Source organism: Rattus norvegicus, chromosome 5 (genome assembly GCF_021556685.1).
Source record: "Rattus norvegicus strain SHRSP/BbbUtx chromosome 5, alternate assembly SHRSP_T2T, whole genome shotgun sequence".
NCBI classification, from domain to species: domain Eukaryota; kingdom Metazoa; phylum Chordata; class Mammalia; order Rodentia; family Muridae; genus Rattus; species Rattus norvegicus.
The window spans coordinates 96,046,424-96,070,145 of NC_141538.1; the positions used below are offsets into that span (position 1 = coordinate 96,046,424).

General features: G+C 38.0%; 1 protein-coding gene across 23 annotated transcripts in view; it reads right to left on the reverse strand.

Annotated features, from left to right (window-relative positions):
- Window positions 1-23,722, reverse strand: part of Ptprd (protein tyrosine phosphatase, receptor type, D) — a 2,326,896-nt gene that overhangs the window by 267,930 nt on the left and 2,035,244 nt on the right. For all 23 annotated transcript variants that reach the window (NM_001427220.1, XM_087549038.1, XM_087549034.1 and 20 more), the window contains 1 exon segment: window positions 22,887-23,028. In NM_001427220.1, the coding sequence (NP_001414149.1) occupies window positions 22,887-23,028 (142 nt within the window).

The following is a 23,722-nucleotide window of genomic DNA, read 5'->3' on the forward strand; positions in this document are numbered from 1 at the left end:
TGTGTGTATATTATAGATTTTACAACTGAAACTGACTAGAGATAACAAAAATTACTAGGAACACTGAGCCATTCTTTACCAAGCATATGTTGTTCACATAGGCAGTGGCTTCTTCTCCCGTTGGTATACAAAAAAGAAACAAAACAAAACAAAAAAAAAAAAAACAATTCTGTTAAAAAAATTAAAGTCTGGTGTATTTATCTGCTAGGCAATCTGGTAGTCTTTTCTGAGTGTCATTTTCTGTGGTTAACTGCCGGCGTACAAGTGAGGGTGTGAGTAGGCCGAAGCAGTCAGGGTGTAACTTCTTCATGAGCAGAAACCCTGACACTTCAGATCTGTAATTTTGAAATTAGTGACCAGCAAAGTTAATAAGTAACTAACAACGAATGATCAAGGCCTGATTCTTACTTCCTAGTTTCTTAAGTACCTGTATAACGCATTCTGTCCTGTTTGTAGGAGTGGTTAGTAGAAAAGGAAAGAAACAGCTCTCCAGAGCGGATACCAGTGCTTTAAAAATTTAGTTAGCTTCTAAGTGCTTTCCTGGGATTCATCACAGAAGTCAATTTATGTGTTTCTCTTCCTCACTCTGGACCTGTCCTATAAGGCCCCAGATTAGTGTTGGCATAAAAACAAGTCTTCCAATAATTAATTTTAAAAACTCAATCACCAAGTTAAAGGACCTTCTGCCTAAATATTACATAGTACCAAGTCTTCACTAAGTGAAAAATTGTTCAGATAAAGTTTTATGAGTTTGCAATGTATTGATATACAATATTGCTGATAGTGTTTTCAAACTCTTCAGATTACGATAAACTTAACCTTTAGTGGTAGTCTCCAAGCAATGAACCTACATGTTTAAGTAAGTTAATGTAGTCTCACACTGGTACAAGACGAATTAGATTTACCTCTAGGTGGCTATCCTAAGATCTGCATTAAAAGAGCATTAGCAAAATCTATTGTAAATGTAACCATTCTTCACCAGCTGTAACAGGTCTCAGAGGTTTGCTACTGAATAAGTTTACCCTTTCTGGTTCTTTCTGAACTATGGCAGTCTGGTTCAATTCAGCTGTTCTGGCCCAAAACTCCTCTCCAAGCTGATTGATTCAAATTTGCTTATTTCAACTTCTGATTGCTCTCAAAGGAACTCTGGCAGTCTGTTCTAAACTGTCTTCTTCACATACTCTGGCTTATTCTGTCTGGTAAAACTGTTTTCTCTCTCTCTCTCTCTCTCTCTCTCTCTCTCTCTCTCTCTCCCCCTCTCCCACCCTCGCTCCCTCCCTCCCCCACCCCCTGCACTACTCTCTTAAATCACCTCTTTCCTTGCTGTCCCCACAGGAGTTAGGCATATCCTATCTCTGATTCATTGTACCATATCTTTCTATGACTTTTCCCTTTGTCTGCTCCTCAATTACACATCACTTTCAAACATGGCTGCTTTCTACTAAAAATTAATTTTACCATAAAAGTATGTTAAGGACATGTCTTTATTCGAGCCAGATGGATTAAAGGTGTGTGGCGTGTCTTCATTCCAGCTGGATCACACAGGTCTTTGGATGTGATCCCTTGTTGGAGCAATCATATTGCTGGAATTAAATTCGTCCACATATTACCTAAGCATCCTACAGACACTCACACAGTCTCCTCTTAGCCCTGCGTATAGGTCAGTGATAACATATCTACATGTACCCCTGGGTCAGTCAATCTCTGTGTTCTAACATGGCAACACACAACATGGTTCAACGGGCTTCATTAATTAAAGCAAGCCCATGTTTAAACTTCAAATCTGCATATCCTTGCCTACGGAGATTGATCCTATTAAAAGCAACCTTCAGACAAATAACAGACTGCCACATGGGCCTCCTATGGGGAATGAGGAAATCGTCTATGCATTTTCATAACTTTAAGTCTGAAGTATTTTCAGAGAGATTATACTTCTGTGTATTTATGTGTATTTAAAGTTAAGGACTATATTTTAAGCAACAAAAAACCCTCCAAATTATTTTTATGAAAGACCATTAGCACTGCTTAACAGTTTTTCAAGTGTGGTTACTTAAAATTGCAATAAGTAGTTTTTTAAATCTTGATGTGACATGTGATGTGAATGTTGCATTTCTGTGAACAACCGCTGACACTCACTTATTATACAATAAAGATTACAAAAAGAAAGGGAGTGTTACCACCACAGCAACAAATTAATGTCTGTTTCTATATTTTACTCTCTACTGGGTAATAATAAATTCCTAAAACTGGATCAATTAATAAAGGACTTCAGTTTTGCTGTGTTCACTTATACTTTATGGCAAAGTGTCTTCTATCATATCCAGCCTAATACAGAGCAAAAATACAGATTTGAGGGAGTAGGTTAAATAAAATACACAAAGCTTATATATTTAGGATGATAAAGTCACACCAGTTGTTTATACATCAAGTTACATTCTTCTAGTCTTGTGGACTCTTCCATTTCTGGAGAAAGAATGCAGGACTGACCAAGAGAGACACAAAGAATGCCCTCAATAAAAACACTGAAATTGCAAATAATACAGTGTATTTATGTGTTTTGCTCTCCAGGAAAAGCACTGCAAACACATCAGGAACCAGGGGAGAGTTTTTATACCTTTGGTTTTAGTAAAAGGTACAAGTCAAAATCAAAGAGCAGATTAAATGTTCATAGCAGTGCCATATTTCAGTCACCATTGCAGGGGTGGTTTTGTTAGTGTGTTTGTATGTTTGTTTTTTGTTTTACCTAGATTGAATACTTTGACTCTTCAGCATCCCCTGAAAATAACTATTTACTTTTATTTCCAAAACTTAGCTTAGGAATTTGTAGAAAGTTCAGACCAGCTGGCTTCTTAAGGGACCCATGCAGAGGTCTGTCACCCTCTAAGTCACATTCTCACTCTGAATGAACCGCTGAGTACAACCATTTTCTCTATGACAGTCCCCAGAGAAACAAGCAACTTCATAACCACTTTAGTTGTTTTCTATCCACCCTAGGGGAACTAAGAGTATTGCATGCCACATTCTCAGCAATTTGAACAAGAGTGTTCTGAAATGAGTAAAGGGTCTGTCTCCTCAGAGCAGCTTCTAGTCACTTATTTCTCCATTTTCCTCTAAAATTTAGTGAGATCTTTCATAGTTTGATAGAACTAGACAGCAAGTATAATATGATCTCTTGACTTTCTTTGCTATGTGACACTATTATCTCCAACATTCTATCTTGCACATAGAAATGTGGTATAATTATTGTATTGTTGAAATAAATGATTTAAGTTGTATTTCCAGAAGCAACAATAAGGGTCTTGTTTGTTTCACATAAATGCTGTCGCTCCTTCCTTAGAGAATCTCAGTGTTATCTCATCAGACTAAATGTGAACCAAGGCATCTTAATGGGAACAAAATTGTGCCTAGCCATGAGACGACAAAACCTTGAAATTATTGGCATTACCTGAAAAAAAGAAAACACACGAAAGGCTTGTGATGTTGACCTCATCTGGAAACATGTGCACCAAGCAACTCTAATTTTAACACTCAGTGAAATGACCGAAACCACCATGAACACTAACTTTAGGGTTAACACCAAATTATAGCAAAAAGATGCTTTGACAAAATTATAATCCATAAAGACTGAGAGTTGATATTAATGAAGGGGACAGTTATATTTCAGGAGTTATTCAACTTGATTTCTCTTGTATGAAGCCTACAAGGGACATTTTTACAAGATCCTTAGTTTCTTACAAAGACTATTTCTACAACGAGATTTACTCAAGAGAAGGAAGAGACAGGTAGCATTGGAAAATTCTGGATGTTATATCATTTTGGATGTTGTCATATGCACTGCCTTATGAAGATAATGATCTCTTGCAAGTGCTAGCCAAAGTCAAAGTAGTAGTACATTCATCACCAAAAAGCCACCCAAGGATAGGACCCTCCCTTCCCATAAAAGGCCTTTCATTTTTCCACTTTCCCAGGCAAACCACCAGCTCAAGCCACTCTAGAGGAAGGAATCCATTCTTGAGCCTTCCCTGCCTCTTCTTTTGTCTGAGCTTATACAGCACTGGCAGCTTGCTTTGATAATGTTCTGGGGCTTTACCAAGAATGACACTTCAGACCACTCTAACTCAGCGTCGCCACTGAAGCTGAGCACAGCTAAAGAAAGCCCTCAATTAGGAACTCCAACTTCAAAGCCTGCATTATGCTCTCCTCAGCACACATGTGTAGCTCCTATTAGCATTAATGGGAGCTGTGGGAGTCCACTGCTCAGAGAATACCTCCAAGTCTGTTTGCTTGATGAGCATGCAATTAAACCTTATGGCCCAAATATCTTAAGAAAAGCACAGAAGAAACAGAAAATACTCATACAGACTCAAGGGTGCTCATGGCATGGAAAAGTAAGGTGTCTCATCTGCTTAAACATGAAATGAGAAATGGCTAAATTAGGGCCATTATACTTTCCCTTGTCACCTTATATATAGACAATGTCCATTCAGTATCTAGAAAAAGTCATTCCTCTCTTTTGAAAGCAGAGTTACGTATTTCTATAAGTATTAGGCTTCCATTAGTATTAGTGCTATAAAGAGTATCCTCAGAGGACAAAACATCTATAAAGATCAAGACCATTCTACCTGATTTTTTTTGTATGAAAACCTCTAACAAAATCTCTACACATCATCGGAGATTTTTTTATTTCATTCTTTTTGCCTTTTAGTTTCTAACCTAAAATTAGAAAATAAAACACTATCCTGACTGGGCATTAAAAAATAGAACTAAGAGGAAAATATTTGCTTTAATAAAGGTTTGTTCTTATTGAGAAATAATAATCTCATACTTTCATTTCTTTTTTTAAATTTTTTTTCATACTTTCATTTCTAAGGGTACACTTCCACATTGTTCAATCCATTAAATGATAAAGCATTAATGTTTATTCATCTGGACTCAATCACAGTATTTATCAAGCTTCTCTGGAGTTATGATCACTGAAAATAATTCATATCCATTTATTTAAACACTTCTCTCAAACTTTTACAAAGTTACCAAAGATAACATCTATATTTAAACAGAATGAGTCAATCAAGCAACTTTTGAGGTTGGAAAAAAAACTTTTCTGTCTAGTAGTGACACTAAAATTGCTATATAATATCAAGTTCCTGACTTTCATTTTTAATTTTATTTTCCTTGGATATTTTATGTATTTACATTTCAAATGTTATCCCCCTTTCCCCCTCTACCATACCCAATCCCCTTGCTTATAAGGATGTTTCTACTCTCATGCACCCACTCCAACCTCAATGTCCTGGCACTCCCCTACATTGGGGAAATGAGACTTCACAGGACCAAGGGCTTTTCCTCATATTGATGCTAGACAATGCCATCCTCTGTTAAATATGTAACTGGAGTCATAGTTCCCTCCATGTGTACTCATTGGTTGGTAGTTTAGTCCCTGAGAGCTCTGGTGGGGTCAGGTTGGTTGATATTGTTATTCTTCCTATGGTGTTGAAATCCCTTCAGCTCTGTAAGTCCTTTCTCTAACTCCTCCATTGGGGTTCCCTTGCTTATCCAATGCTTAGCTGCAACCATCCCCATCTGCATCAATAGGGCTTTGGCCGAGCCTCTCAGGAAACACCCATATCTGGCTCCTGTCAGCAAGCACTTCTTTGCATCAGCAATAGTGATTGGGTTTGGTATCTGTATATAGGATATAGGACAGATCCCCAGGTGAGGCAGTGTCTGGATGACCTTTTCTTCAGTCCTCGCTCCACGTTTTGTCTCTAGATTTCCTCCTGTAAGTATTTTGTTCTCTCTTCTAAGAAGGACTGAAGCATCCACATTTTGGTCTTCCTTCTTCTTGAGCTTCATATAATCTGAATTTTTCTTAGTTATTCCAAGCTTTTGGGCTAATACCCACTTATCAGTGAATGTGTACCCGGTGTGTTCTTTTGTAAATGGGTTACCTCACTTAGAATGATATTTTCTAGTTCCATCCATTAGCCTATGAATTTCATGAAGTCATTGTTTTTAATAGCTGAGTAGTATTCCATTGTGTAAATGTATCACATTTTCTGTATCCATTCCTTTGTTGAGAGACATCTGGCTACTTTCCAGCTTCTGGCTATTATAAATAAGGTGGCTCTGAATACAGTGAAGCATGTGTCCTTGTTATATGTTGGAGCATCCTTTGAGTGTATGCCCAGGAGTAGTATAGCTGGTTCCTCAGGTAGTACTGTCCAATTTTCTGAGGAACTGCCAAACTGACTTTCTAATTATATCAGTTTTAAAGCTTCTCTTTATCCAGACCATAGAAACCACTGTGACAATTTCAGTATGGATGTTAAAAAACTTCAACATCTTTTTGTTTCTTTTTTTCAAATTTTTTATATTAAAATGTAAATACATCATTTACTTCCATTCCTCTTTCTGTCCTCCTACTTGGTCCATGTCCCATACTCAACCCTTCTCAAATCCATGGTCTCATAGTCTTTGTTTTACACACACACAAACACACACACACACACACACACACACACACACACTAATATTTTGAGAACAGTCTCAAAACTGAGCATAATGATCATGCACTTCTCAATCTTTAATGCAATGGATGCAGAACGAACGATCACAGACTATTTGTGTATGGTGTGCTCTGTGTGTGTGTGGTGTGATATGTGATGGATACACACACACACACACACACACACACACACATATATATATATACATATATATATATATATATATATATATATATATATAGGTTCAATGTTGCTTGAACTGTGTATGATTTCAAGACTGAGTACTTGATGTTGAATAGTCAATTAGAGGGTACCTCCCTGAGAGAAAACAACAAATCTCTCAGCCCCATCAAATTTCTCCTTCCACATGTAGAGATATCACACTGTAACATGGGATAAACTAAGAGAAAATTCTACTTTGAAAATGTCATCCACCAAGCAAAATTCATGCCATCATTTTGCACTAATATGCACTTCTATACCCTTCCAGAAGTGGGTCTGGTACTCCTTCATGGAGTTTTAAGGCTACTATATGAAAGAACAGAGTCTCAAACCTGAGCACAATGACTATCCACTTCTCGGTCTCTAACAGAGTGAATAAAGAGTAACAAGAGATGGGAGGATGGACTGTCGGATATGGTTAACAAAACTGTAAAAATGAGAAATACTTAAAAAATAGTTTTTTACCAAGAAAGTTTTTTTCCTATAGAATCCAAAGCCCTATTTATAAAGTTCGAAGGGTAGAAAGCCTATTTGTATATCAAATTCCAGATAAAAAGCCACCTTCGCACAAAAACTAGACTGCAACCAGTATTATTGGGATCTAGCAAATGCTTCTGAGTTACTCTGGCTAAAGTCCTAACAATTCATCTGTAATAAAGTCTTCTGAGAACAACTGCACGGAGTGCTGCTGAGATGAGCCTCTCAAAGGCATGGGAAGCTCACTCAAAATGCTACCTAGTTCTGTTTGACTGTTAGAGCTAGACATAATCACTGTAAATAAGTACCACTTCTTCGCATATTCTTGGGACTCATCCTTCCTTAATTTTATATAACTTTTCCCTAAATTATTTTTCGACCTGGTGGTTATTTTCACCAGGTCCCTCTCTATAAAAGACAGATACAGGCTTCTATCTGGTACAAAACTGAATAACCTAACAGTTCATAGATCATAAATGTGTCATGGAATGCAGAAGAAATCAATGGCTAAGAATGGCATTGACCGAAGACATTTGGTAAAGGATTCAAAGAAAAGAAAGAGGATGAAGAGAATGGGGGTATACACCAGGCACCTCTACTAAGAGCACTTCTAGGGAGTCCCCATCTTATGAGCAATTGATGATGCAGAATCAGCAGAGGAGTTTTATACTGTCAGAAGAAAGATGTTTTGTATAGTCTTAAAGAAATATCTGGTGACTACTTATCAAGTATGTGCAGAGACCTGGACCTAAAATTCTAGTTCCGAATAATCAGACTACAAAAATATATCACCTAGATCATTCCAAACTAAAACATTTATAGAAATGGATCGTTTTAACCAACATTTAAGTGTCTGCACTGAAGCTTGCCTGACTAGATAATGAGGACATTGGGTTGGATTATCCAGATACAGTCTCCTCCCTACTGAATAAGCAAAACTGACTTCACTTTTAAGAACAAGAAAAAGCAATGACTTCATAAAATTCTTAGGCAAATGGATAGAACTAGAAAAATAACATCCTGAGTGAGATAACCCGGTCACAAAAGAACATGCACGGTATACACTCATGTCATGGATATTAGCCCAAAAGTTTGGAATACCCAAGATACAATTCACAGACCATATGAAGCTCAAGAAGAAGGAAGACCAAAATGTGGATGCTTCAGTCTTTCTCAAAAGGGGGAACAAATTACTCACAGGAGGAAATACAGAGACAACGAATGGAGCAGGGACTAAAGGAAAGGCCATCCACAGACTGCCCCACCTAGGGATCCATCCATATGTAGCCACCAAACCCAGTCACTATTGCTGATGCCAAGAAGGGCTTGCTGACAGGAGCCTGATATAGTTGTCTCCTGAGAGGCTCTGCCAGAGCCTTACTGATACAAATGAGGATGCTTGCAGCTAACCAACAGACTGAGAACAGACACGAAATGGAGAAATTAGAAAAACAACTAAAGGAGCTGAAGGGGTTTGCAACCCCATAGGAAGAACAACAATATCAACCAACTAGACACCCCAGAACTCCCAGGGACTAAACCACCAACCAGAGTACACATTGATGGCCCCATGGTTCCAGCAGCATATGAAGCAGAGGATGGCATTGTCTGGCATCAACAGGAGAAGAAGCCCTTGGTCCTGTGAAGACTCCTTTCCCCAGTGTAGAGGAATTCCAGGGTGGTGAGATGGAAGTAGGTGGGTGGGAGGGGAGCTCCTCATAGAAGCAAGGGGAGGGAAGATGGGAGAGGAAGGAACCAGGAAAGGGGATAGTATCTGAAATGTAAATACATAAAATATCCAATAAAATGCAAAAAGTGAACAAGCAAAGTACCTCTTTTACAAAAATTGCTATTCCTTTAATTTTACTTTCAAAACTGTCTAGAATTCAAACAATAGTTCTTTGAATCATTGAAATAATTAAACGTTGAATGGCTAGTCTTTCATAAGAATAGGCCTATGGTGGTGGTAAGGACTTTAATCCCAGAACTGGGGAGGCAGAGACAGGGGAATCTCTGAGCTCGAGACTAGCCTGATCTAATGACCGACTTGCTGAACAGCCATGGCTACACAGAGAAATTCTTTCTCAAAAAAACAAATAAGCAAACAAACAACAAAAAAACAACAAAAAGACATGTATGCATGTATATAAATAAAATTATAAATTCTATTTCTTCTATTTATTTTCAGGCTATTACAAAAGTTGCCACTAAAAGTCATATATATCTGAGGACAAATTAAACAGAAAATAACTAAATGGAGAACCAAAGATATACCTTCTTTTTTTTTCTGGACCAATTTCCAAATGAAAAAGTTATCTCACTTAAGGGCCTTGATTTTAAATTGCCATTTCTTTTCACACCCAATTAAATTGTCAGTATAATGAAGAATTGTCCAACTGAGTCTAACTGTGAGGATCTTCTCATTGCTGCTTTCCACAACCTTAATTTCCAGATGCTTCTGCCTAAAATAAGAATTTAACATTGCTTTCTCAACAGTGAGACCTGCAAGGCTTGAACCACTGCTGTTCATGCTAGAAAACTAAATTCCCAAGTTGTCAAATGCACAATAAATAAATAACAAACCATTCACTAAAACAGTAAAATATTTCCCAATTGAGGAATGGAATATCATGACCCCTTGATTCTAATAAATATTAAGTAACAACTTTCAGTGAGCTCATCAAGTCTAACAATTGACATTACAAAGAATACACATAACTCATTCTATAGTGCCTTATTTACATGAAAATTTTCTCTAATAAAGCCACAGGACTGTAAGAACATTTCTTGAAGCATGAGATTACTAGTTTCTTAGCTTTGTCAAACATTCTGTGAGGGATATTAGGTTCTCCCGAGGTTTCAATTTGAAAATGATATGGTCACAAGTATTATCACAACAACGTTGCCAACTTTGAAATGCCCAAACTGATCCTGTCACTTCCCGTGACTCTCTGAAACATCTAAGTACTCTCCTTTAAAAGATTTATTTAAAATTTAACATTTAAGTGTATATAGGTAGGCAGTAGAGGTGATGTTTTGTGGTTTATATAAATTGGGCCAATGGTGGCAGCTGACTAATACATAAATTATCATGAAGAGATAACATTTTTGTAGAAAGGATGGTATATCTTACATACTTTTAAAGAAAAAGTACAGAATAAAAAGAAACGAAATTCTATTATATCTCTTCACACGAATTTTCCTAATAAAAATTGTGTATACTTTGGCCAATAGTTACTTAACTTTCTCCTATCCCAGCTGCTAGTAACTATCACTCTACTTAAGTTATATGAGGTAGACATTTTTAGATTTTATATGGGCAGCATACTAAATTATCTTTCTATTCCTTATTTAGTCAACTTGCTATAATAATAAAAGAGATGTTAATAAAACAGAATAGCCACCAAATGTTTTTTGTAAAGTTATGTTTCGTGTGTGTGTGTGTGTGTGTACGTGTGTGTGTGTGTGTGTGTGCGTGCGTGTGTGTGTGTGTGTGTGTGTGTGTGTGTCTTGTCCTTGTGTGAGTTTATGTCCACCATCTAAGCGCATGAGCTCAGGAAAACCAGGCCAGAAGAGGACATCAGATCCTCCAAAACTAGAGTTAAAATGGTGGGATGACATTTAGATGCAAGGAATAAAACTACTAAATGTTCTTAACCACTGAGATTCCTATACATAATCAGCAAGTAATCTTTTAAACATGCTTTTAACCATGGTTAGGTCCACATTTGTTTTTCTTTAAATCGTAACTTAGGAATGCATTTTCTTCTTCATAACCATCCATCCCTTTCATCCCAAAACATCATAATTCTTATTTCAAGGCTTTCTCCTCTCAGTGAAGGAAATATTACAGACTTGGTGAAATACCCCTTAGCTGTTCAAGGATCTCTTTAAAACACTTTGCCCTAAAGAGTAAGTTTGGTCTAGCGTCTTTATTGCCAGTGTTTTTCTTTAGCTCCTTCACAAATACACATAGATTATCCTCTCTTGAAAAGAGAAATCCTTTTTACAGGATGCCCGCATCACTTGAATTTCCCGTAAAGAAGATACACAAGCTAAAATCCATCCCTCCAAACTCCTATTTTATTCCTGCCGGGTGATTGCTAACAACTAGGATTATTTCATTTTGTTGTCATTGTTATTGTTGGTGCTTTGCTTGCAATAGCATGAAAACCCTGAGCAAGAAGTAAGTACAAAAGTATTTTCATTAGTATCTACAGAAATTTAAAATACTAATTGTATTACTAATCATATAAGGAAATAGTTCCAATTACACCTGTCCCACTTGTCCAGTCCACTTTGATAACAAGATAATAGTAATTCATAAAAATAGCTCAACAATTAATTCAGTGAATTATAAAAGTGACATCAAATTTTATGAGTAAAATACATGAGGATATTATATTAAAGAAGAGCATTTTGCTAATTTTTCTGATCAGAGATAGTAATAGAGAATAAAATAGAATAAAAAGGAACAGGTTTTTATATAATGGAGAAACTTTAAATTACCAGATCAAGGCTAATTAACAGAGAAACAGGTATTGTCCTTTTAGAGCGACATCAATGCTTACTACCTGTGCAGAAGTAGCTGATAAACAGAGGGGGAATATAAGGCTGAGGGGTTTGTTGGAAACGTAGGGATCCAGAATCATCAATACACACAGTCCTGACTTTGTGCTGCCTCATGAAGGCGGAAAAGGATAGAAACCAGACTTTTATCCCGAGGCTCCATGGTCAGCCACAGAAAACACAGTTTGGATCACCTATCATTTGGTCCCATTACCGTGCAGAAGCAGATATTGGAAAGCCTAAACCTGGGAAAATGTAAGGAGACCCCTTTACTTAAAAAATTGGAAAATTCAACTCTTGCAATTTTACAAACAACACAAATTAAGTATGAAAAGTGCAGGGTTTTTGGGACGTACCTAGATCTAAAACGTGCTTGGTACTCATTCTGCTTCTGCTCTAGTTAGATCACTTCTCCTCTATGGTTCCTATACAGGTTGGAGGGACCGTGACAATAGCTGAGAGAAGGACAACAGGAGAGCTGCTGCTGAACTTAATTAATTTGTATACAGACAGCCAGGCATGATCAAAACATATCACATCCATTTCTATCTTAAAGCTGTGCATGAATACTTAAAAATATTCCTTAATTTTTAGGCTATCATAACCAGATTTTAATCATGTTGATAGGGAACTAAGACAACGTTATCTAAAACCCTAGTCCTAATGAGGCAAATTGTTAGTCCATTGAGACACTATTTAATGTCTTTCACAGCTCTTTGCGGAACTTTAAAGCAAATCACTAAGAATAATCATTTGAGTCACAGTGGATTTTTCTACCCAGAGCATGTTGGAAGAATTCTCTTTGCAAGCTGAGAGAATTTCAATTACATGGAACTAGTGAAAGTTACCTTTATTAATATATATTTGCAACAAAGAAAAATGTAGCCCACAATAAGTTGGCTATAGCATTATGTTCATTTACAATGGTCTTGATGGTGGCTGCCTATGCAGATCTATGATGCTAACACATGAGGACGTGCTTAGAACTAGGGTTCTAACTCAAGTCAGTAGGCTTTAAATGTAATATATGCAAGTGCCTGTTGCTTTAGACCTTATGTTAATGGATTATTCTTAAAGGTAAAAACATCTATGTCACTTTTAATAAACATTTTATTACAAAAATCAATTTTGCTTAATGGGGCCTTCTGGAAGAGAGGACACTAGGATGTTCTACTAGTACATATTAAGACCATTTCATATTTTATCATGTACTTTGTCATCTCTAACTAGAGCAAAAGAAGGAAACAGAAAACACTAAGTATAGTAATAAAAGCTTTTACTATAAGTTAGAAGAGAAACAATGGCTGTATTTCCTTTTGAGACAAGGATTTGTTATGTAGCCCTGCCTGCACTGGAACTCACTATGTAGACCAGGTTTGTTTCAAACTCATAGAGATCTGTCTGCCTCTGTCTCTGCCTTCCAAGTATGTTCTGTCTACCATTCTGGGGCAAAAGATCTCATTAAATATAATTCCTTAATTTATATTACATTTTATTTTCTCAAAATTGTAAGCCTCACATTGTCCTGGATGCATAATCACATTGATTATGCATATATCAGAGCATTTGAAGCTATACCTAAGGGAGTAAGATGTAGTGGTTTGAATATGGTTGGTCCAGGGAGTGATACTACTGAGAGGTGTGGCCTTGTTGAAGTAGGTATGGCCTTGAAGGAAGAGTGTTCCTTTGGGGATGGGCTTCAAGACCCTCCTCCTAACTGCCTAGAAAACAATCTTTTCCTGTTTACCTTTAGATCAAGATGGAGAGCACTCACCTCCTCCTCCACCACCATGCTTCCTGCCATGATGATAATAGTCTGAATCTCTGAAGCTGTAAGTCAGCCACAATTACGTTATCCCTTATAAGACTTCTCTTGGTCATGGTGTCTCCTCACAGCAATGGGAAGTCTAACTAAAAGAAAAGCTGGTACCAGTAACAGGGTACGTGGTGTGATAGGCCTGATTATATTTTTGTTTGGAGGAATCTGGATTTGGGGTTTTGGATTTTGAAAGTAATGTCATGCTTAGTGACATGAAAGTGAGGTCATATGAGTAGGGAATATGGAAAACAGTGGTGCTGAGGGTGATCTGAACTGTGGTAGCCAAGTCCAACAGGTTTCAGAGAAGTATGTGGCCTAGAGACTGTTCTTATAATATTTTGGTGAAAAATGTGGCTGCTTTTTGCCCTTGTCTGAAGAGTCTGCCTGAGGCAAAGGTGAAGAGACTCTGATTATTGCATTGGCAAAGGAAGTTCAAATCAACCTAGTTTAGACTCCACCCTGTGGTTTACTCTCATGAGCAGTGTTTTGATCAAGTGTAGTAAGTTTCCAAAAGAAAATACAAATGTATGGTTCAACGATTAAGGGGGCACCAGGAAGTGAAATGTTGCTGAATACGGTGTTGAAGCAGATAAACAAATTAAGGGAGTAGTGACCTAAGGGTAAGATCACACCCAGCAAACATTATTCCTTCTATGTTTGTAGTTGAATCAGGGTTAATCATATCATGTTTGCTGTTATTATTACCTGGTTATTGTTTTATTTGTTCTTTAAATCTGAAACAAACCACAATGTAGAAATGGACGGCATATCTTTGATCCAGCTCTTGAAGCTGGAAGACACAGGCTTTTGACCTGAATCTTGAGGCACAGTGGCCTTGAAAATCTTAGGCCTAGGCATGGTGGTACACACTTATTATCCCAGAATTCAGGAGACAGAGCCATGCAGACAGATCTGTGAGTTCAAGTTCAACCTGCACAGCAAGTTCCAGGACAGCCAGGCTTATGTAGTGAAGGAGTTGGAAAGTAGAAAGCTGGCGGTAATGAAATAGAACTAGGAGGCCATGTTCCAGCCCCACCAACATTAGAACTTGGTAGCTTCCTCTGGAAGGGGTTACTGGAACAATTAATGCTGGTTAGCTAGAGCTAAGAAATATGTGGTGCTTGAGAGACTGCATCACTAAGGTGAGATCTTCTAAGAAGTGATTTCTGAGAGCACAAAGAAACTCTGATCCAGAAATAGTCAATGTTGTACCTCCTGCATCACCTGTACTAGGTGATGTGATAGGATCATACACGTGGTAGAGAGCATGAAGGGATCATGGAGAACAGCTTACACCTGGCACTGTGAGAGGCTAGGAAAGTGTTGCAGTCAACAAAACTGAAAGGAGTTGAACATCAGACAAGAAAATGCAGAGACTGGAGTTCACTCAGCTGGTTGTTTGTCCTTCTTTGGTCCAGTATTTCCTTACTATGTCATTTTGGAATTTGGAATGCATATCCTGTGATGTTGGAGGTATGTGACCTACTTTTTTATTTTAATTTTATAGAGAATTACAGTTAAGTGATTAGATGAATCTCAGAAGAGACTTTAGACTTTTAACATTGTTGAGACTGCTATAGACAATGAGGACTTTTGAAGTTGGACTAAATGAATCTTCCATTATGCTATGGCCAGGTGTGTACTGTTTAGAACATCGATGTGTTTGAACAAGCCTATGGGGGTTGGGGGAGAAAGTGGAATGTGGTGATTTGCATATGCTTTGCCCAGAGATTGGCACTATTAGGATGCATGTTCTTACTGGAGGAAGTGTGGCCTTGTTGGAGGAAGTGTGTCATTTTGGGAGTGGTCTTTGAGACTCTCCTCCTAGCTTCCTGGAAGCCTTTGGATCAAGACCTAGACCTCTCAGCTGCTTCTCCAGTACCATGTCTACCTGGACATTGCCATGCTTCCTGTTATAATGGACTGAACCTCTACAGCTGTAAGCCAGCCCAATTAAAACCTGTCCCTTATAAGACTAGCCTTAGTAATGGTGTCTCTTCACAGTGATGGAAATTCTAACTAAAAGACATAAGGGAGTTAACATATTTCAGGTATTTTTCTATTCAAGTCAGTATGCCAAATGCTTCACAGACAAGCAATTAGTCTCTTACAAGATGAGAGAATTTCACATTCAGGCATGTTGAGTGAACCCATGTCTGAACCCATGGAGTTAGGAAACAAGGGGATGCCCATATGAACTGTTGCCTGATATAGCTACAGAGAAGAAGAACGCTCTTGGGCCTCCCTGTTTTACTCTTCTTACTTTCCCTTAACCTTGATTTTGTGATTTTTTTTCTTATTCTCCAGCCTGTAGCAGCCAAGAAAATAATAATCATTTTGTCATATCATGTGAAGTACACTTACACATGCCCAGGCTATCTCTGATGTATGTATGTTGTTCTGTCTCTCTGCTTACATCCATATACACTCTTTGTGCACATTCTGGGTGACCAGTAAATTCTGGAAATATGTGTAGCCCAGAAAAACAGTTATAGTGCTTACACACATGGAAAGACTATATAAAATGAAAGTAAAATAATAGAGAATTTCAAAAGCTGAAAGCATTTTGAAGTTAAACATGTCAACTAAATATGTGTGCATATATATATATATATATAATATGAACATATGCCTCATTAGCTAAATACTTATACATGTGCATATGTGTATGTGTGTGTGTGTGCGCGCGTGCGTGCATGCACCTGTGTGCTATAGGAATAAGGTATAAGCATGTGTAGGAAAAGGTACATGACTATGCCCACTCATATAGAATCCTGTTGTATTCCCTCAATACAGGAAATCTCACTGAACCAGGTTGCTGGCCTGGAAGCTCCAATAAACCTCCTGTTTCCACTCCTCACCACACCTGGCTTTTTACCTAAGAGCTGGTATCTGCACTTAAGTGCTCTGTTTCTATGTGAAGTGCTCCTAACCACTGAGCCATGTTTCCAGCCTCTCATTGTTTTTTAATAGGATAAAATAAGTTGCTTGCTCTTCTAAGGAAATACGTAATTAGGACTCTGATAATTAAGCCTGAGATAAGGTATTTGGTATATCTGTGCTCCAAATCCCAATAAATTATGTATGCATAACTTTTAAGGCTGCATCTTAATTAGTATCTTAAAACTAAAACTAACTTCGAAAGCCATGATATTGAAGTTTTAAAAAATCATACCAGTTTTATTAGTGAAAGCTAGCTAAATATCCAGCCTAAAGTATAAACATTATGTAAAACTGACATGAATTACTGGGTTCTGTAGTAAATTCCTCTGCACATTCCAAATCATAGGCATGACCTCTGTTAACTTCATCATATTGTTCCTTATTGACATAGGTAAATCACCTAAGCCAGTTGTCTTATGAGACATTCTAATCCAGTTTGAACTAGAGTGTCCCTCTGTGAGGGCTTCCTTCAAGAAGTAACTTGTATAGGTCAAAGATTGCATAGATCTTTCTTCAAATATTCTTAGTGAGGATGCTCTGAATAAGGTTAACTTGTAATTCAGGACACCAAGTGAAATAGATTTCTCTCCCTTATGTTTGGGTAGCACTAAATAAAAGTGTTTAAGTATTCCACAAATGAGGGCGAACTCTATAGCTTGCAAACCAGAACACTACCTTTTTCTACTCACAGATAACCTGAAGCATCTGCTTTCCCTGGGCCTTGGGCCTGCTGGCTATGGGACTAGAAACATACCACCCGGCCTTTTGGGTGTCCAGCTTGCCAACCCACCTCGCAGATTGTTGGACTTGTCAGTCTCATTAATCATGTGAGCCAACAATTGGGATTTCTGTTGGCAATGCTGCTGGTCATCTTTCTCTGGAATACGCTAAGTGATACTCCACCCCATGTTCTGGACAAGTAGGGAGTCATTTCTTAAACATGTAAGCTCTCTGTGGTTCACAATGCATCATACTTACTGTGTCACAGGAGGCTACCCTCTAAGCTTTTACCCTCACGTCTCTTCCCTCCTATGACGTAGCATGCAAATTGTATTTTACCATACTCTGCATTTTCTTCACACTCCTGATCAACTGTAGACTTGACTATCAGAAAAATTGTTGTTCTTCCATGGTAAAAGCATCAGATAAACCCACAAAAGTCCTAGCTGTGTGACCCAGAACAATCTCAGGTTCTCTAGATGCTGTTTGCTCAAACCATGAACAAACGGACAGATACTATGACACCACGCTCCTTTCTGGCTCAACACTGCCTCAATCTTTTTAAGCCAACAATTAATAAGCACTCCTACGTCTCTTATATGCATCTCAAAATTATTAAGAACTTCATTTTACTATGAGATAAAGAGAAGAAAAGTGTTCTTTCTTGAACATAATTATTTATAACGGCATGTATTTTCTTTTAAGACATGATACTGGTGAGGAGACCATGACGATGGTTATGAGAAAGGAACATGTACTATCCACACTACAGAACTGATGAGAAGAAATGACAAGCAAACAGGGACAGCCCTCAAGCGGCATACACGTCATCAGAGAAGGATCGTTAACCTTTCCTCTTACCGGAATCTCCCAACACTGTTTAAAGGGGCTCCTTTCTGACTTCATGGCAGGGAATAGAATTGTATTTTTAAATCCTAAAGATCAAACTGCTGAAAGTCAGCAGTTCCTCTCTCCATAACCTGTTTCTGCCCTTTGTAACTTCTTTCTAGCAGGGAGGCAGCATTATATGGGAGCATGTTATCATTTTGTTATCAGTTTATTCCCAGCACTTCACTATTTCATAAGCTTTTTCAAATAGTCTTCCCTCAGTCCCATAATTGTCAGCAAGTTTGTTCTGTGCTGGCCACCCTTCCTTTTGTTTCAGTCTTTCATAAAAATCCTTTTGTGTGACAGTCAAGCAGCTGTGCTTTGTTCTTTAATGTTCCTAGCCTGGATCCCCAGCCGAGATCACTTTATAACATAAACGGCAAAGTACCATTTTCACAGCAGGGACAACTGTGTTCATCTTCAAAAGGAGGCATTAATAAAATGAGCCGGTAATGAACATGCTAATTCTGATCGCAGGATAGTGCACAAAGGCACAGGCTTCACTGCCACCTCCCTGAATGATGGTAAAAGTTGTACGCGTTCCTTTTTTCTTAACAACAGCTATAATGGCTTATTTTTTTTGAACAGACATATTATGCAAACATCTCTCCGTGTTTTTACAATGCAATGCTGCCTCTTCTCATCCAAACTGCTCACTGTGTTTTACTATCTCAGTAACAGTCACCTTCGGGGAACATGCTTTTTCCATCTTGCAGGAACTGATTTCCTGAATTAGGCATATCGCTGAATCACAGAACAGTAGCTGAGAAGGAATCTGAGGGATCGGATCCCCAAGCTAAAGGTTCTCTATACAAATGAGGTCACGAAGAGAAAAGGAGGCATAGCTAAAAGAACAGGGACATGGGCAGATTGAATAAGTACATCATATATTTCTGTTACAGCCAGTGGGTGAGCTCAAATGACCACAACCTGGCATAGTCCTCTCTGCATTGTCTAACACCTAAAGGTGGCCATATCCACTAATATGTAAGAAGTATCACTTACTGAACTGTATTCGTTAAAATGGAATGCCTCAGATTTGGCATGCTAACATATTAGGCAGTAGCTAGCTTTCAATGAACAGATGAAGAAAGCATTATGATGTTTACTCTGTTTAGTTGTTGTGATGCTGCTCTTGGTTTAGGGGCTGGCACTATTTTTATATGGGCAAATATCTAGACATAATCCACGAAATTTAGATAATGTCTATTTTGTGCTACTAGTTTGAACGAGAAGTGTTTATTATCAAATTGCCCCCTCCCGCCCAAAAAAATAATAAATTCAAGAAACACGTATGATATTTCGTGATGTTTTAAGGCAAAGAATGATTCAATTATTCTAGAAATTCCTTTTAGAGAAAGAAAGGATTCTTGACCCCTCTCCTCCAGCCCTAAAGCAACAGACATTCTTGGACTTTTCAATAGTGAGAAGGGACTTTGCACAGGGCAGTCTCATCTGCCCAGCGGCTGATAACACACATCAGTAGAATGTGCTCACTCCCAGTTTCATTATATACATTTCTATGTTTCCCTGCAGATATCAGAAAAACCTCACAGGCAATCAAGTCGGGATCCAGAGAACCAATTTCATCTGTGTGGCAATTTCTACACCTAAGATGTACTTTCCGGTCCTCGGCATGAACTAACATACAAGTCTAATATTTAATCCATTGTCCTCAGCTGTATTCTGCAGTGGATAAGCCTCAGACTTCACTAAGCTCTTAGTGGTCCCTGCAGCCTTCACTTGCAGCCTGCTCTGGAGGAACTTTATGTCTATAGCAATCCTGAAAAGCCTCCTAAGGAAGGCGGTAACACGTTCCAGTATGCACTTGTGTTTGTGTAACAACAGAAATGGAAGAGAACAGCAGCAATAGAACCTGAATGACCACTTCATCCACTGCATCCTGCATGCCTCCTCGGAGACCCTCTTACTACAGGACATAGGTTTAACTCTCCAATATCCCATCCCAGGACATGGTTAGCCTTGAGTTCTAAGATGGCTGTCCTAAGAAAATGGTTTTTGAAAGTCAGGACAATTGGGGAAAAAGCTCTTGAGGAAAAGTGTCCCTGAAATGCTCTTTCAGTGCACATGGGTGGTCAGGGTATTATTGTAATGTCTTCTGCATTTAGCCATACAGGTCAGACATTTGAATATCCAATTACTTAGGTTCTCCTGGAGACCGTTTGAAATAAATGAGTGCTCTCCATCCATCCTACTTAGACAAAAGCCATCATGACAGTTGGCACATTTTTGGCATTTGTCAGCAAAGTGGGAAGGAAATAAATGACCCATGTAGCTGAAAGAGGCCTGCGATGAGGGCCACTGGACAGCAAGGGTAAAGTGGTCTCCATATCCTACAGGGTGAGAACACTTGAGTATCTGCCAACACGATTCGCAAGAGAAAGTAAACTCAAGCCGATAAGAAGGCTCATTAGCTCGAACACAGACACAGTCGCCTCCCAAACTCTTCACAACATTCTAAGCACATAAACACCAGTTTATTGCTGGTCTATTACTAAGCGGTTGTTAGTGATAGAAAGAATTATCAGCAGGTAGAAAAGATAAAGAGGTGATTCTGGGAAACAAAGATGATTCTACCTTCAATTATTTCATGAAATGGTAATGGAAAGAATTGTAAGTTTGGGGCTATTCTACTTTTCTGCTTTTCAATGTCACCTTTGAGTTTTCTGATGCAACTTTTTCAGAAAAGCTAAATGCAGGTATCTAAGAATGGAAAGTTAAATAGCTTATTAGAAGCATGTACTTTTATTCAAATGAACAGCATATGAATAATACTCATGGAGATAGTCGAGATCATATTGAAGTTATCAAATTCATTTGTTTACACAGTGATGAACTATTTAGAGCAGAGGAGACAAGGGTCCATCCAGCCAGGAAACAAACAAACAAACAAAAAAACCCATAAATCCTTCTGAATTTCTAAGGAAAATTATATTTTCTGTGAACATTTTGTTAATGTCTTCATGAAATAAAAGCTAAGACAAGCAAATGGCATATATTATTTCCTTTGCAGAAACTCAAAGAACATAGATTTTTTTTTAAAGTTCCTAATTTATTGTATTTTACCTTTGAAATGTACTTTCTACTTCCTAGAAGAATCAATTGGTTGTTGGAAATTTAAAAGAATATCACAGATGTGTCTGAGACTTGCTCAGATATGGATGTATAAAGACTGAATCTAGCTTCCAGCTTGATTATATTACAAATACACGCATAGAGATCCACATATATCTAGATAATCCACAGCACGAGTACACCATCTATAAACATGGATGGACACATTAAAATTTAACAGCTGAATTCTAATAACTGTCTACGTTTTATTCTATAAGATCTTACAGCTGCCTGGTAGATTTTATTCCTCCTTTTATCTTTGCAAATGTTTTAAGTACTTTTTCAAGTTCAAAATACATTTATCTCATCCATTGTGAGCTCAAAGACTTAGGACTGCTACCCTCATGGATTGAAGTTCATCATGGTTAAAACTCACTGCAATTCTTTGGAATTTGACGCTTTGATTTACATATGGTTATGAAAGAATGCATTTATGGGTTGATCTGCAATGGGCATGTTTTCTGAAGTATAAATGCCTTTATGATCTCTTATTCCTTAGTTTGTGATTCTATTTTTAGTTCAGCTTTCGGAGTTTACTTCTGGGCTCTGAGAACAGTAGCAAAGGAATGTGGCCAGAAAGTCTTCCTCTTACAGGGAACTGATATGCCTTCTTACTAGACCCGATTTTTACATGCACGCATCCTGCTGGAGCCTTGAAACTCTAGTGCTGAACTCTAAAATCCTTGCAGTGTTCTTCCTGGCATCTATCTTTATAAAGGTCTATTCTCTGGGTATCTCCGTCTTTATAACACTTGGTAACATCTCTTATTCATTTAAATTTCTTCTCCAATTTTATCAATATTGCATTAGAAAATTATAAACTGTAAGTTTTGCAAACAATTCTAAAGCATAAAACTAGAAAACAATATAATAGAAATAGAGGTAAAGATGCACAAAACATTACCATAATAATGTTATCTACTAGCTTCCCAGTTAGGCTATGCTAATATCTCTACTGAAGAATCAGGAGTAGAAATATACCAAGGGACCATATTTTATACAACAGTACTGCCATGGTAAAGGAACTGTGCAAAGTAGTCACCTGTAGACCATGCATGCTTCAACAGGCCACATAAGCAACAGCGAAAGAGAAAAGCATCTGCCATCTCATTTTAGTCATGAATGGGTAACAGTTGAAAAAAAACAATAATTATTTTTGGCATAAATGTGTATATCCTTTCTTTGTTTAATAAATCACTTTAGGGAAGGAAGCTTCTTTAATTTTGTACCCATCAGTGTCAACTTTGTCAGTGTGTACAAGAAAACAGCAGCAGTAGGAATCCAAAACAAAACTAGACAAAAGGGATGTTTAATAACCGATGGAGCCATACATTTTCCTGTCTAGGTATCCTTGCCAAAATCAAAATGTCACCTGGCATTTAAAACAAAATCTTCTTTTCACTGTTATGTTCTTTTCTTGATTAACATTCCTTCAAGAACCAAGAAGACACCCACTATCTAACATTTGGCATATTCCATCATTTTCCTGATGCTCTCTCCTTATGTGATCATACCACAACACTGTTCTTTGGTCAGTCCCATAAAAGAGCCCTTGACTGACGGAACTGCTGGAATGACACAGCAACAACATGAACTTGAGCACTTACCACGTAAAACTGTGAGTCTGGTGGACACACTTATTTCTCCCACGTTATTTGAAGCCACACATTCATAAATGGCCTCATCCCGTGGAGTCCTTAAGGGCTGTATTCTGAGAACTGACCCAGATCCATCGTCAAATTCTATTACCTATTAGAGGAAACAATAGCTGTCACAGGTGTTGTTACAATCATCTACCTCTCAGCTAAACTTCCCAGCACAGTAGTGAGTCAGCCATTAGGCTCTGACTAGACTAGGCATCATTCTGATAGAACACTGAACTCCATGTGGGACAGCAGAACATTTGACAAAATGTTTTATACCTTTTACCAAACAAAGGGAAGACATAAAACTACCAATGCACACAGGTAGATCCCTAGTCTCTACCAGAACCCACCATGATTCCCTCATTAACATATCTAAAGCTGAGTAATTCCAATAAGTACACTATAACTGTGATGGATAAACTTCAGGTACTCACTTTGGCAACACATGTGCTTATCTGGACCGGTTTAAAACATAATGCTTGTCACCACAAATATTTCTGTCAGTTTAAAGGGTCTTGTTCTTAACAATATATATGGTCGAAGCACAAAGAGAAGCTGCATAAATCTAGTAGGCAGCCAACAAGAGAGCCAACCCAAAGCCTGGCAGCCTGCATTAATTTTGTCATAAATCATTCCAGTATTTGCTCCAGCTTAACATTTTCTGCCTTTTTATGGCCTTCTTTCCATGAAATGGAGGCTTGCCTCAGCAGGCCAAATGTCCATGTGCTAAGCACCAACCCTGAATTCACTGTCACTGTGAGCTCCACTGTGAAAGAGAAGAGCGACACTGGTAGTAA